At 37.4% G+C, this 15,565-nt stretch overlaps 2 protein-coding genes across 2 annotated transcripts; one reads left to right on the top strand and one right to left on the bottom strand.

The window, feature by feature from the left end:
* Positions 1-2,455: 2,455 nt before the first annotated feature.
* Positions 2,456-4,821, bottom strand: LOC128016644 (small integral membrane protein 20). The gene is made up of 3 exons (XM_052601317.1): positions 4,604-4,821; positions 3,012-3,068; positions 2,456-2,810 (listed from the first exon to the last, which is right to left on the bottom strand). The coding sequence occupies exons 1-3, from the start codon at positions 4,758-4,760 to the stop codon at positions 2,770-2,772; spliced, it is 255 nt and encodes an 84-aa protein (XP_052457277.1). The 5' UTR covers positions 4,761-4,821; the 3' UTR covers positions 2,456-2,769.
* A 147-nt stretch (positions 4,822-4,968) lies between these two features.
* Positions 4,969-11,467, top strand: LOC128016629 (phospholipase A-2-activating protein). The gene is made up of 14 exons (XM_052601292.1): positions 4,969-5,199; positions 5,804-5,997; positions 6,107-6,207; positions 6,688-6,808; positions 6,986-7,153; positions 7,253-7,388; positions 7,477-7,646; positions 8,088-8,239; positions 8,481-8,700; positions 8,780-8,845; positions 8,925-8,996; positions 9,077-9,184; positions 9,275-9,442; positions 10,741-11,467. Exons 1-14 carry the CDS (start codon positions 5,051-5,053, stop codon positions 11,310-11,312), a joined length of 2,397 nt encoding a protein of 798 aa, XP_052457252.1. The 5' UTR covers positions 4,969-5,050; the 3' UTR covers positions 11,313-11,467.
* Positions 11,468-15,565: the final 4,098 nt, after the last annotated feature.

The following is a 15,565-nucleotide window of genomic DNA, read 5'->3' as shown; positions in this document are numbered from 1 at the left end:
TTATTGCGTTTGGCAGCTGCTGCGCTGGCAGGCTCTCAGCTGCAGGGTTAGCAATGTGCTCTTTGTGGTAGTGAGGAGATATTATGTCAGTTCTTGGATATGCGGCAGGTCTCACGGGACAGAGGACTCTGCATCCTCTAGTAAACCCCCTCTCTGTTCCTTTCTCTCATGCATTCATTTTAACAGGCTTCGGTTCACTGAAAAAGCACCTCAAATAACTTTCATTCACAGTAAGTCTATTCACTCACTCATGGTTAATAGAAAACTAATAGTAGAAGTTCAATCATTTTCCTTGTGTACATTTTCCTTAATATTCAGTTGCCTTATACAGTAGACTTCCAAAAAGGGGAGTTTGCAGGCAACAATCTTCCAGTGAACAGTTCTTAAAATATATATATTTATGTGTGTGTGTGTGAAGAACAATTTAACAAAAAAGTTGGTTGGTGTTTTACCATCATGCCAGCTTGCTTGGCTATTTTGGTGAGTACCAATTGAAGTGAAAGTGAAATCGAATCAGCACAGTTTAATAAAATACATTTCTCTTAATAACCTAAAGAAACCTTTTCATATAAAGAACTTTTTATTCATTGGAAAAGTCCCATGAATGTTTAAAGTTCTTCTTGAAACCCTAGATCACAATAAAGATGGATGGATGGATGGACGAAAGATGGCTCAGTGGCACACAAAGCCATTTGACTTTTTAATCACGATCATCTGTGGTCATTTTGATTAGTTCAGCCTGAAATGAGCTTTCATTTAAGTCCTTGGTGGTGCAACTGAAGTAGTCAACTATAGACATCTATCAGAAGATTTCCAGGATAAATTTACGGACAGGCACAAGTCAGGAGATGGAAACAAAAACATTTATCATGCCTATCAAAGTCTATTATTATGAAGTGGAAGGTATTCGGTGGAACACAGGCCCTCCCTGGATCAGGACGTCGCTCCAAACTGGATGAAAGAGCCTGGAGGAAACTGGTCAGAGAGGCGACCAAGAGGCCTACAGTAACTCTGAAGAAGTTGCAGAAGCTTATGACAAAGAATGGTCACTGTGTGCACCTAACAACATCACAAATTCTCCACAGATGTAGCCACTCCTCTAGAAAGGCCACATGCAGTCAGACTGAGCTTTGCCAAATCACACCTTGAAGATTCTGAGGAAGATGAGACTAAAATTGAATTATTTGGCTCTGAACACCAAACGATAAATCCAATACAGCTCAGCATCCAAATAACAGCATTCCTCCAGTAAAGCATGGAGGTGGTAATATCCTGTTATAGGGCAGTTCCTCTGCAGCAGGGACTGGAGCACTTGTCAGGATAGAAGGAAAAAAATCTGCTGCCCTCTCCCAGAAAGATGTCAATGAGAAGACGGTTTACCTTCCAACATCACAATGACCCACAGCACACAGTGGTTGAAGGAGAAGAAGGTGAACTTCTTTGCATGGCCTCGTCAGAGCCCAGACTTAAACCCCACTGAAAATCTGACTTCAGTCCACAAACAATTACCATCAAATTGAATTGAACTTGAGCAAAGAAGAGCAAATATTACAGCCTAGATGTGCAAATTTAGTCGAGAAAATATCCTGAATAAATACAGCTGGATAAAACAAAAACTGTGTCCAACCTCATTTCAGGCTGCAAAGAAACAAAATGTGATTATTTTAAAAGGGGCCGATTCTTTCCTATACCCACTTTGTATGTGTGTGTGTGTGTGTGTGTATGTATATATATATATATATATATATATATATATATATATATATATATATATATATATATATATATATATATATATATATATATATATATATATATAAAGTACATTATAAAGCTCAGCATTGTGTCACACTTGTTGTTTAGTTTGTTAAAGATCTTGTTCATGGGACCCTCACAAACAGAGCGGTTGAGTAAAAAAGGGGTCAGGGCATTGGACCTCTCTGATGCACAGGTGCTGGCCCAGTGTTGTTACCATGACAACAGGTCTTAGTTGGCAGAGGGTCCTGGCCAAGGTATATGCTCTCAAGTTACAGATTTTGCAACTTCTGAGCGCCAAAGGACTTTTCCAACTCTCAGTGCCAAAATAACACAAGAAATCTAATCAGGAACAAGAGCAACACAATATGACAAAAGCACAGTTGAGTGGAAATGGTGTTATTATGGAGTTAAAATGTATCAACACAAAGGTCTCGTGTAAAAATAACAATGCTGTTAGAAAACAAAGCTCTAGTGCCAGATTTGAGGTTTTCAGTAGAGGTTTCTCACTCAATTTGTATATAAATATAAAGCATGATGAACTATGCAAAGTTAAGATCCTGCTACAGTCATGAATGAATAACTAAAGGTCCAACTTCTTAACAGCATTATCCCCACAGGAGCTACTGTAATAAAGTACAAAATGAAGTGAGCGCCATCTAGTGGTCATATATTTGTTAAACAAAAAGGCAGGTTGAGGAACAGTTCAATATGCGTATTTTATTTAGAATACAAATAAAGGAATCCATTAATACACCAACATTAGTTCAACTATTCAAAGTGATTCATGAACATAATATTTTAAATGCTGACTAACAAAGTTTTTATTATTTATTGGGTCATTCTAGGTTCAATCATTTTAATTCCCACAGAAAATATACATACTCAGAAGATTCATACATCCATAAAGTCTCATTTAATGCATGGTAGTAGTGTTTATCTCAAATACTCCATCCTCAGTGAGTGACATCAGTCCTCATGTTCATTCACTAAACTTTAATCCACACACGGGAATCATGATTTTGGCTTGAAGGGATCAGACCAGATCTTCAGACCTATTTAAATAAGACACGTAAATGACAATCATATATAGAGACTAATGTTTGTTAAATTGCATTCACATGCAAATGATGCAAATAAACTGTAATACACGGAATATATAATCCTGCCACTTAAATCACATGTGAGGTGTCATGTTTGTGCTTCCAGTTCAAACAATGCAAACTCGACACGGTGGCCAGATGACCGTGACTTACCAGCAGGCTGCACATCTGCTTGATTGACTCCGGCTCGGTTTGTCTTCTGGATCTGCTCTGGAATCACATTGACACAAACTCAGACAGCATAAAGAAAAGCACTGGGGGAAATGCTGAACCTTTTTATGGCAAACCTCAGAAAATCAAGCTTCCTCCCTTTTAATATTATTTTAATGTTTAAAATATTTTTACTTAATACTCTCAGTGGTGTTCCGTGTTATTTTAGTATCACTGATATATCTTTTTTTTTTATTATTATTATTATTTTAGTAATTTGAATGTCATTTTGTTCCTTTAGATTTACTTTTTTTTTTTAGTTATTTTAGTACTTCAACTAAAAGAAAAGGAGAAATGTTGCCTTGGCAGCTAGCTGAAATAAACTAAGTTTATTTTGTTTAAATATATTTTATTATTTATTTTGTATGTTTTTCATTTTAGTATTAGTTATTAACGCTGGTGGTGTTCCTCGTTCATTTATTTCATATTTTATAGTGCAGTTTATTTTTTATTATTATGTTACAAAATGTAGTTTAACTGAAGTAGATGTACATTTTAGATACTGACATATGGGGGTTAGTCCAGAAAGAACCGTCACATATACAATGAACTTGTTGATTAACCCAAATCTTACTTACTTGAGGTATGCTGGTTCCCAAAACTAGTCCGGGAGTAAGTTCAGTCATCTCAGAGTAGACAAAGACTATAGAATACTAAACCAGTCGACTAAGAAAAAGCATACTGCTTCTTCCATGGTCATTTACATACCTAGTGCATATCGCCACCTAATTTGTGGTTGTGCAATCACTTTTCAAACTTTTCATTTCATCTTTAATCACTGAGAATAAGAATCATGTTGTTGGTTTGAGGCTAATAATACATATTATAATGTATTTTTATTATAGAAAAAGAAAAAGATCCATGTGTGAGATGACAATAAAATAAACATAATAAATATTTTAGAATAAAATCTTGCTATAATAGTGCTGTCTATTTAACGTTTAATTAATATTAATAGATTAAAAATAAAAGTAAAATAAAAAAACTTTTTTTTTTTTTTTTTACTGTAGAATGTCCGGAGTAAATATATATATATATATATATATATATATATATATATATATATATATATATATAATATATATTTATATATATATATATATATAATATATATATATATATATATATATATATATATATATATATATATATATATATATATATTAACTCACGTAAAACCATTTTGTTGTTGTTGTCAAAAATACTATTATTTTTTTCTCAATTCCCATTAATCTCAGTGGTCTTTCTCAAGTAAATAGTTTTACTAAAAAACATCACTCTTAAAAATGTATAGAGTCATTTTAGTTTAATTCGGATTAAAGGCAGTATAACATTACAGTGATGCATAATTCTTTACAATAATACAATAATAATAATAATGTCTAATAACGTGCATTAATGTTTTCACAACCTAAACTGTAACTGATAAACTGATTATTAGTTTTTAAAGATTATATATGTTATAAAATACAATATAGCTGAACCTGAAGAAGTTTATTAGTGACTAGTCACCATGTGTTGTGATAAAGACTTACTGTAGTCTTCAGTGTGAGTGAGAGGATGGAAAAATATGGGATAAAAAGCCACCGCAACCGCTGCAATGAAGCCTCCGAATATGAGCGTTATCCTCCTGTTAGCAGACATGATTTTGATAGATTCACCACATCTGAGGACAGAAATCAATTCTTTCATGCATTTCCGGGGTGAGGGTCATTTATTTGAAACAAGTTTAAAGTCTTATTATTATTTAACATCTGTTCTAAATTGAAAGTGTATATTCAAAATTATTGTGGTTTAAATATAAATTACATAAACGCGATGTCTTATTTGTAAAAGGTTACATTGTGAGCTAACAGTACAGGATTAGAAAATGTGCTAGTGGGGCTTTTATTTTGTCGCGAGGTCTCCCGTCATGCTGTGCGTCTGTGTGTGTAGTGTTGCTGTGTCAGTGTGTGTAGTATCGCTTTCTTTCATCCGTCATAATGTCCGGCAGTAACTCGTACAGACTGCGCTGCTCTCTCGCCGCGCACGAGATGGATGTCCGGGGGCTCGCCGCCGCCGCGTTTCCCCACGGAGCCTTTGTGTCCGTGTCCCGGGACCGAACCGCGCGGGTCTGGGTACCGAACCCAAGGTAACGTACATGCCACCAGCTTCCCCCCTGCTGTTTCTCAGACCCGGTTTACTTTTCGTTTCGTTGAGTGGTAATACGTTGTCAGAGTTAGTTAATTTATTGAGAGGGGTTGCCAAATCAAGCGAAATTTGGTATTTGTAAGCATCACATCTGAAAGGATACTGACCGAGTTTGGTTTCCTGGCAGCGACCGATCTATAAAACAATATCAAACGTTAAAGAAGTAGTTCACCCCAAATGACAATGAAATCATTTCTTCACTTTATCGTTGTTCCAAGTCCATATACATTTATTTTTCACTTGTATCTTTTCCATACAGTGAATAGTGATTGATTCATTCAGCCTTACGTCTGCTTTTGTGTCCCACAGAAAAAAGCAAGTCAAACACGATGACAAGAATTGTCATTTTGGGGTGAACTGTCTCTTTAAACTTCATTAAGCGTTCTCTCAATTCACTGAGATTCAGTTCAGTGAAGTTTTATTTAGTATTATTTATTGATGCATAGTATTGCCTACCTTAAACCTTTGAGTTGTATTGTAAATAGGATAAATAATAAAAACACATTACCATCATCTGTTTAACTCTCCTGTTTTTCCGTCTGCAGTGAAACGCAGGTCTTTACAGAGATGCACTGTATGAATGGCCACTCAAATTTTGTGTCTTGCGTGTGTATCATCGCTCCTAATGAAACATACCCCCGAGGACTCATTGCCACTGGAGGACACGACAACAATATCTGTGTGTTTTCACTAGACCGACCAGACCCTCTGTTCACCCTCAAGGGTCACAAAAACACAGGTACCTTCCACTGCTATTGATGTATTACATTGATGCAACTGCGTGCAGGCTATCTGAAAGTCACTGGAATTTTGTGTGTGTTTTTGTGTGTGTGTTTGTGTGTTTGCAGTCTGCACTCTCTCATCTGGCAAATTTGGCACAATACTAAGTGGTTCATGGGACACTACAGCCAAAGTCTGGCTTGGAGAGAAGTGCATGATGACCTTACAGGTAAAGTGGAATGGTCTTGGTATCACTATAGTAGTATCGCAAAAACCCTCTGTTTTCAACTGCAAAGCTTTAAGAACTTGCTTTGAGAATGCTTGATGAAAATAAAGTTGTACTGTAAAGTAAAATTATTACTTCATTATTTTTCTTAAATACTTAATTTGTTATTTCATTAAGAAATATTCCAGTAGTTTTGAATAGAAAGTATTATAATGTATTATTATAACCTTTTATAACTATGAGATCATACATTGCATTATAAGGTGCATTACATAAACGTATCCATAAAGGCTTGAGGTAAAGTATTAATGTTATTTTTTATGCAAATTAGCAGCCCTACATCACAGCTTTTCTTAAATAATGTGTTGTTTTTTTCTCCCCATACTGTACCTTTAAGAGGGAGATCAGATATACTCACATTACCTGCAATTGATTTCATGTATGTGCTGCTGACTGGTTTCTTTTGTAATTGCTGCTCCTCAGGGACACACCGCTGCTGTATGGGCCGTAGTCATTTTACCAGAGCAGGGCTTAATGCTGTCTGGGTCAGCTGACAAGACCATCAAGTTATGGAAGGCCGGTCGCTGCGAGAATACCTATACTGGTACATTGGTGCAACTGATACCTCTAATGCTTTCAACAATGAAACAATGTTTATTTAATGCTGAATACAGACACTGTGGAGCTTGTTAAGTTTGAACAGATCTCCAGCAGGGGTCAGCGTTAGTAATTGTTTTTGACCCCAGCTGTGTGAGATCTTTGTAATGTGTCTGTCCTGCAGGTCATGAGGACTGTGTGCGAGGACTCGCTGTGATAAACGAGGTGGAGTTCCTCTCTTGTAGTAATGACGCCAGCATTAGACGGTGGATGGTGACGGGTGAATGTGTGCAGGTTTACTATAGTCACACCAACTATATCTACAGCCTTGCTGTCTTCCCAAATGGACAAGGTGCTTAACTTCAGTTTTGCAGTTGGCTGATATGGTTCTACATATCTGTGCATAAATTCTATATGATCTCCTATACTGTCTTCTTTTTTCTTGTTCTAGACTTCATAAGCACGGGAGAGGACAGGACACTGAGAATCTGGAGGAAGGGGGAATGTTCCCAGACTATCCGTCTTCCTGCCCAGTCAGTGTGGTGCTGCTGCATTCTGCCTGATGGAGACATTGCTGTGGGAGCCAGGTATACATACTGTTTCTGTTTCACATAGCCGAAACTATTTACAGTTTATTATCCTGCGTGAGGCTGACCATGTCACATTTCACTGAAGCGATGGCGTTATCCGCGTGTTCACCGAGAGCCAAGAGCGTGTAGCGAGTGCTCAGGACCTACAGGCTTTTGAGGATGAACTCTCCAAAGCCATCATCGACCCAAAGACTGGAGACTTGGGCGACATCAAGATAGAGGACTTACCTGGCAGAGAGCACCTGAATGAACCAGGTAAGCCTTGGACACATGGAGTGTTTTCAAGAACGCTTAGGCTTATTCGTGTATTATTTATATTTTATTGTAGTATGAAACCATATTTTGAATTAGCTTTAATTTTCTTTTTTTCAGTTTTAGTAAGTTTAGTACTTCAAGTTAAATTAGTTTTTTTTTTTTGTATTTTATTTTATTTAGGTTTTAGTTAGTAACAACACTTCGAATGCTACGCTAATATTTTTTAATATAATGGATAAGTATTTATATAAAAAAAAAAAAAAAAAAAAATATATATATATATATATATATATATATATATATATATATATATATATATATATATATATATATATATATATATCCTTCTAACTCTGCATAAAGAAATGTGTATATAATACATATTTATATTTGTGCATTATACCTCACTTTGCTCACTGTATTATAATTGTATATGTGTAGGGAACCGGGATGGCCAGACGCGGCTCATAAAGGAGGGTTCTAATGTTGAAGCGTATCAGTGGAGCGTGAGTGATGAACGCTGGGTGAAGATCGGAGATGTAGTGGGCGGGTCTTCTCAGCAGAATTCAAAGCGAGTGATGTATGAAGGCAAGGTGAGACACATAGTATTGATCTTGGAATGATCCAGTAGATTGTGTGCACAGTATATGAGTATGATTTAGTCACTGTTTGCTGTCAATTGCAGTTTTTGTTCATAAATTGAATCAAGCAATGTTTTTATGGTCAACACTTGTGGTAGTCTGTTGTGTGAGAGCTGTTAAATGTCCAGTGTTGATGCTGTCCAGAGGTTCAACTGTAGTCACGTTGTAACTCTTGTGATTTCCCTGCCTAAAGGAATATGACTTCGTCTTCTCTATCGATGTGAATGAGGGAGGTCCTGGCTTGAAGCTGCCTTACAATGCTTCGGACGACCCCTGGCTGACAGCTCACAACTTCCTGGAGAAGAATGACCTGAGCCCCATGTTCTTGGATCAGGTGGCTAATTTCATCATCGAGAACACTAAAGGCCACACTCTAGGCCCAGCCCCCACCTCGGCCGCAGACCCCTTCACTGGTAACTGGAACGATATGCTTTCACTTTATTCAGCTGAAGGTAAAGACAGATACATGCTATATTCCTCTTGTCTTGTCAGGTGCGGGACGGTACATTCCAGGTTCAGGAAGTGACAGACAAGGATTTGGCAATGATCCTTTCACAGGTGGGCCTTTTTAAATAGCATTTGTTATTTGCTAATATGAAATCAAAGTTGTGAGAGATGTTAATGTTTGTTTGGACAGGGGCTGGACGGTATATACCCGAGTCAGGATCCACAGGCACAGTGTCTTCAGGCCGAGCCGATCCTTTTACTGGTAAAATACATGCAATACATCCAGAACAGCACTTACATGCATGGATCATGTACACTAATATACCTCTCAATGCTCTCTAGGTGGCAGCGCCTATTCCTCTTCCTCTCATCCGAAATCAAAGACAAACATCTTCTTCCCCAATACGGATGGAGTTATGTTTGAACAGGCGAATACAACTCAGATTCTTGGTAAGGGACACTTTTACATCAGTGAAGACATTCTTGATGACAATAATGATCCTGTATGCCTACATAACATTTCCTCAATATCATGTGTAGGTAAGCTTCGGGAGCTGAACAACACTGCTCCTGCAGACCGTAAGCTGAGTGACGCAGCACTGGACTGTCTGGAGAAGTTGTTGCTTCTTGTAACAGACGTGACGGGTCAGGAACAGCCCACAGCAGAGCAGATCAGTGTACTGTGGAGGACTAGCCACTGGCCAGAAGGTAAGGCATTGAGCCTACTTTATTTAAAGAGGACATAACACACACAGTTTCTGCCAATCTCATGTTAATCTTGAGTACCTATAAAGTAGTATTGCATCCTTCATGTCTCCAAAGAGACTTTAGTTTTATCAGATTTCTAAAAGACCGATACAGCTGTACCGCTTCTCTGCTAAAACAGTTGAGCTCCTGGAGGCGTGTTGTGTCACAAGCATGCTGGCTCTGGTTTATATGTGCACTCACTCTTCCTGGACAAGTGCCAATACATGGATTTCTGTCTTTCATGATGTCATAAAGGGCCATACTCAAAAAAAAAAAAAAAAAAAAAAAAAAAAAAGCTTATTGAAACTTATACGAACCCTGACGGAGTGTATTTGGCACAGAAATACTCCATCATACGACATATTTTTTTTTTTTTTTACTTTGGCCATGTTTAGCATGAGAATCCAACTCTTTAACAGTGTAAATAAGTCAGAATGTATGAAATAGCGTTAGACCTCTCCTTTAAATAAACAATTCACTATACTATCACTGCTGGCAGAGGTCTTCAGTCCTGCTTCTGGAAGGCCATGGTAATGCAGAATAAAACTCCAGCTCTAATCAAACAAGCTAATCAATGTCTTCAGGATTCATACAAGAGTCTGTAACCCGTTGCATGAAGCTAGCTGAAAAAATTCTGAGATTTAGAGTAAGTTGACAAAACCAACCAAATCCAACCTGGTTAAGATAGTTTCAGCAGGCTCACAAAGCAAAGTAAAAACGCTGTCTGTCAACTTGATCCAGTGATTTGTGATTAATTAGTGAATGGATCTGAAAGTGTGACACGTGCAGCTAACAGCCAATCACACGCATGGACATGGAGAGCATCGGTTTGATTCACATCTCTGCTAAAGATTAAGTTGTTATTAAAATTATTATAAAATTAAATTAATTTACAAGAAGTAACAAACTGCTGTCATTTTTTGTAATTTGTGTACTTTTTAAATATTACCATTTAGGTTTAATTTATTTTTATTTCAGTATCACATTAGTTGTGTATTTATTTATTTTTTATTTGATCTCATAATGTTTAATTAAAAAGTAATAACTGGACCTTCCAGGGGAAAAAACACAGACTTCTCTCTGGTGATGTATGTAGGACTTGTGTTCCACTTTTGATCACAAAGCCCATATCTCAAAATCTAATTAACAACCTCTAAATAAAACCCAGTCTTTTTGTTTTGTTTTGAACAAATTTGTCACACTTGGATGTATGCCAAAATACTTCCAGTCAATTAATCAGTCATCATTTCCCTCCTCAGACATTGTCTTCCCAGTGTTGGACATCCTGCGTTTGGCTGTGCGCCACCCTGAAGTCAACGCCCAGCTCTGTGGAGGGACTGAAGGTGCCAGTCTCTGCAACCATCTCCTGGGTCTCATGTCCTCTGAGGGCAGGCCCGCCAATCAAATGCTGGCACTCCGAATTCTCTGCAACTGTTTCTCTGGGTCCCACGGCCGCGCTCTTCTCTTGGGTCACCGTGACACAGTCCTGTCCCGGGCCGGAGACCTCCGTGTCGTCTCCAACAAGAACATCCACGTGGCACTGGCTACCCTGGTGCTCAACTACGCTGGAAGGTTGTACGGTCAACTCACTGAGATCGAGGCGAAGGCACAGTGCTTATCAGTGGCCAGCACTGCCTTAGAGGTCGTACAGGACAAAGAGGCCATCTTCAGGCTGCTGGTGGCCCTGGGGACCACAGTGGCCGGGGACAGCACTGCAAAGGACCTTGCACGATCTTTGGGTGTCAACTCTCAGATTTCTAAATATGCCAGGGTCTCTGATCCGGCTAAAGTGGGCGAGTGCTGTCGACTAGTGCTTGATGAACTGCAGTGATGTCAAGCGACTCCTACATGAGGAAAGCCCTCTTTCAGATCTCTTAAACCGCAGTCTGTATATCATTAGTTTGCATTTAAATTTTCACATTTTGATGCTGAATGGATCTGAATGAATGCATGATGTGAATAAACACTGATTATTAATTCAAATGATTCCTAAAGCAAGGCTCCTGTTATTGAGGAAGATCAGAGGTTCTCAACCCATACACTTAATCAGAGATCACGTTAGTTAATGGCATTCATGTCTCATAATAATTTTCTGAGTGAAACTGAATTCAATGATTTCATTCACATAAAAGCAGAAATGTGTGTTAATAAAGAAAATTGGTTCAATTTTGATTTCAACGTTTAAGGTGAAGGAAATCTATTAAGTTGTTCCAGATTTCCAACAGTGGTTTAGCTTTTAAGTCTAACAGCCGTTTTCAGGTAAAAAAAAAAAAAAAAAAAGAATTTTTTTTTTTTTTTTTTTACTATGGCATTGCTATTAAAATACATTGAAGGGTCACAACCCCAAATATTTGAAGTATCCACTATATTATTTAGCAAGACACACACACACACAAAAAAAAAAAAAACAACTAAAATAAATAATGCTGAAGCCAGAGCTAAAATCCATATGTCTACAGCATGGGTGGCTTTTGCCATTCTTCTTGCTTTTTAGACTATTTTGGACTCCAAAAAGCTACTTTCATGTAAAAAAATTTTTGAAGTAAAACACTATGGGCTATCTTTGTGCAAGTTAGAGCACTGTGCATTGTTAATCTCTCTTGGACCCTATAGAGTAGTAAACTGTCAGCTTTTTAACATGCTATACTTGAAGCATGAAGCAAGCCACTACATAGCACATCATCTGGACAATCAAGTTTTAAAAATCATGGAATATGACTGACCGCATCAGGGTTTGGTACAGTTTTAGTGATCATGATTAACTTTAATCATGTCACATTTGTCAAATAAACTTTTAATCTGTAGTAAAACCAATTATTAAACCATCGTTTCTCGATGCACTTGGCCAAAAACCGTAACAGAAACTGAAAATGTTTTTTAATAATTATTATTTTATTAAATAAATAGTATACTCAGCCAGCTGTCTTTATACTCACTCTACCTGCAGGTTATTCAGTGACATGCCTCTCTTGCTGGACAGCAGTAACGCCCTTACCATCGTCTTAACCAGCTCCTCATCCACCATCTAAAAACAACAAGAAGTAATGGTGTTGGATCTTTTCTGGAAACACTACTGTTCAAATATTTGGGTTGGTAAGTTGGTAAAAATTTTTTAAAGAAGTATCTTATTTTCAACAATGCTGCATTTATTTGACTAAAATATAATAAAAACAGTATATTCTATGGCACAACACCAACCCTACACCTAACCCTAACCCTCACAGGAAACTTTGTTCATTTTTACTTTCTCAAAAAACTTATTCTGTATGATTTATAAGCATTTTGAAAAATGGGCACATGGGTTATGTCCTCATAAGTCACCCTCTCCTTGTAATACCTGTGCCATATCCATGCCATTATACAGAGTTGTGTCCTGATATGTCACAAAAACAAGAGCACACAAACACAAACACACACACACACACACACACACACACCTCAGTCATGGTATTGCCAGGCCGAGACTCAAACCCACAACCTTAGGGTTAGGAATCAAACTAAATACAATTATTTTTTGGTCCACTTCAGCAGGATTTACTGTCAGTAGTAATTTCATAATTACTTCCATTGTCTTTGAAATATGGTTAAAGTCTTCAGCTGAAGTCTTCTGTACTGACAAGAATTTGTGGTAAATACACTTTAAAGTCATTTTATTGAAACTTGTATGTCATGTTTTTAAATATATTTGTAATTACACAGTTTTTTTATGATTAAGCTGCAATATAGTTAAAATATGTACTTTGGACTACTATTTAAAACAATACAGTTAAAACTAGTTTCAAGTACATTAAATTTGCTTTAGTACTGCATGGTAATCAACACATCAAGAGAAGTGTACAGATAACATAAGGGTGTATAAGTGTAAGAAGTGTATTGGTAAAAACTTGAACGAACACTGAACAATATATTTATTATAGTATTTTTTTCTATAATGTTAGTTAATTAAAATACAGTCGCTCATTGTTAGTTCATGTTAATTTACAGTGCATTAATTCATATTAACAAACACAAATTTTGTTTTTAATAATACATTAGTAATTGTTTTATTTGGGTGGGGGGGTTGGTCCTGCTGATCCACCATCTGGTCCGTACTAGATATGTACTGGATCCGGGTTACTGTAGAGACCCTCTGATCTGGATACGGTGACCTCGGAATAAGAGACAAACAAACTAATATAAGCATACAGAAGTTGCCATTCCTCTAATGATGTAGCAAGTACATCGGGTGTTATGGGAAGTGCTCCCGTTTCCGGTTTACCTAATTAATGCAGCCTTAAAATCCTTTAATGAAAAAAGTGACGTGACATTCAGCCAAGTATGGTGACTCATACTCATAATTCGTGCTCTGCATTTAACCCATCCAAATTGCACACACACAAACCGTGAACACACACCCAGAGCAGTGGGCAGCCATTTTATGCTGCAGCGCCTGGGGAGCAGTTTGGGGTTAGGTGCCTTGCTCAGGGGCACAAAAGTCATGGTATTGCTGGCCCGAGACTCAAACCCACAACCCTATGTTTAGGAGTCAAACTCTCTAATCACTAGGCCACAACTTCCTCTAAATGGATTTGGATATTAGAAGTGTATTAGTGTGTTATGTGTAAACCAGGTTAAAGAGATGGGTCTTTAATCTAGATTTAAACTGCAAGAGTGTGTCTGCCTCCCGAACAATGTTAGGTAGGTTATTCCAGAGTTTAGGCGCTAAATAGGAAAAAGATCTGCCACCCGCAGTTGATTTATATATTCTAGGTATTATCAAATTACCTGAGTTTTGAGAATGCAGCAGACGTGGAAGACTATAATGTAATAAGAGCTCATTCAAATACTGAGGTGCTAAACCATTCCGGGCTTTATAAGTAATAAGCAAGATTTTAAAATCTATACCATGTTTGATAGGGAGCCAGTGCAGTGTTGACAGAACCAGGCTAATATGGTCATACTTCCTGGTTCTAGTAAGAACTCTAGCTGCTGCATTTTGGACTAACTTTTTGGAGTTTGTTTATTAAGTGTGCAGAACAACCACCCAAAAAACCATCACAGTAATCTAATCTTGAGGTCATAAACGCATGGATTAACATTTCTGCATTTGACATATTGAGAGCATAGGCTGTTATTTAAATATATTTTTGAAATGGAAAAATGCAGTTTTACAAATGCTAGAAACATGGCTTTCTAATGAAAGTTTGCTATCAAATAGCACACCTAGGATCCTAACTGATGACAAAGAATTGAGAGAGCAGCCATCAAGTCTTAAACAGCGTTCTAGGTTATCCATGCAGAGTTTTTAGTTCCTATAATTAACACCTCTGTTTTTCAGAATTTAGCAGTAAGAAATTACTCATCATCCAGTTTTTTATATCGACTATGCATTCTGTTGATTTTTCAAACTGGTATGTTTTGCCGGGCCGTGAAGAGATAGAGCTGAGTATCATCAGCATAACAGTGAAAGCTAACACCATGTTTCCTGATGATATCTCCCAAGGGTAACATATAAAGTGTGAAGAGTAGCGGCCCTTGTACTGAGCCTTGAGGTACTCCATACTGCACTTGTGATCGATATGATAACTCTTCATTCACTGCTACGAATTGATGGCGGTCATATAGGTAAGATTTAAACCATGTTAATGTACTTCTATTAATGCCAACAAAGCGTTCTAGTCTATGTTGTGGTCAATAGTGTCGAATGCAGCACTAGGATCCAATAAAACTAATAGAGAGATACCACCACGATCAGATGATAAGGCAGGTCATTTGTAAGGAGAGCAGTCTCAGTACTACGATAGGGTCTAAATCCTGACTGGAAATCCTCACATATACCATTTTTCTCTAAGAAGGATTATAATTGTGAGGATACTACCCTTTCTAATATCTTGGACAGAAAAGGGAGATTCGAGATTGGTCTATAATTAACTAGTTCTTTGGGTTCAAGTTGTGTTTTTTATGAGAGGCTTAATAACATCCAGTTTGAAAGTTTTGGGGACATATCCTAATGAGAATGAGGAATTAATAATAGTCAGAAGAGGATCTATGACTCCTGGAAGCACCTCTTTTAGGAGCTTAGATGTAATAGGGTCTAACATACAT

The sequence above is a fragment of the Carassius gibelio genome, chromosome A7, assembly GCF_023724105.1.
Source record: "Carassius gibelio isolate Cgi1373 ecotype wild population from Czech Republic chromosome A7, carGib1.2-hapl.c, whole genome shotgun sequence".
NCBI classification, from domain to species: domain Eukaryota; kingdom Metazoa; phylum Chordata; class Actinopteri; order Cypriniformes; family Cyprinidae; genus Carassius; species Carassius gibelio.
Note: the sequence above shows the minus strand (reverse complement) of the source record. Positions and strands in the feature narration are given on the sequence as shown.

Bases quoted from the DNA above. Each gene is read 5' to 3' on its own strand.
- LOC128016644 (XM_052601317.1), bottom strand. From the start codon at position 4,760: ATGAAAGAATTGATTTCTGTCCTCAGATGTGGTGAATCTATCAAAATC. The intron at 3,069-4,603 runs GTAAGTCTTTAT...ATGTGATTCCAG, and splicing joins CACTCACACTGAAGACTACA to AGCAGATCCAGAAGACAAAC. The intron at 2,811-3,011 runs GTAAGTCACGGT...TTATTTAAATAG, and splicing joins AGCAGATGTGCAGCCTGCTG to GTCTGAAGATCTGGTCTGAT.
- LOC128016629 (XM_052601292.1), top strand. From the start codon at position 5,051: ATGTCCGGCAGTAACTCGTACAGACTGCGCTGCTCTCTCGCCGCGCAC. The intron at 5,998-6,106 runs GTACCTTCCACT...GTGTGTTTGCAG, and splicing joins CAAGGGTCACAAAAACACAG to TCTGCACTCTCTCATCTGGC. The intron at 8,701-8,779 runs GTAACTGGAACG...TTGTCTTGTCAG, and splicing joins GGCCGCAGACCCCTTCACTG to GTGCGGGACGGTACATTCCA.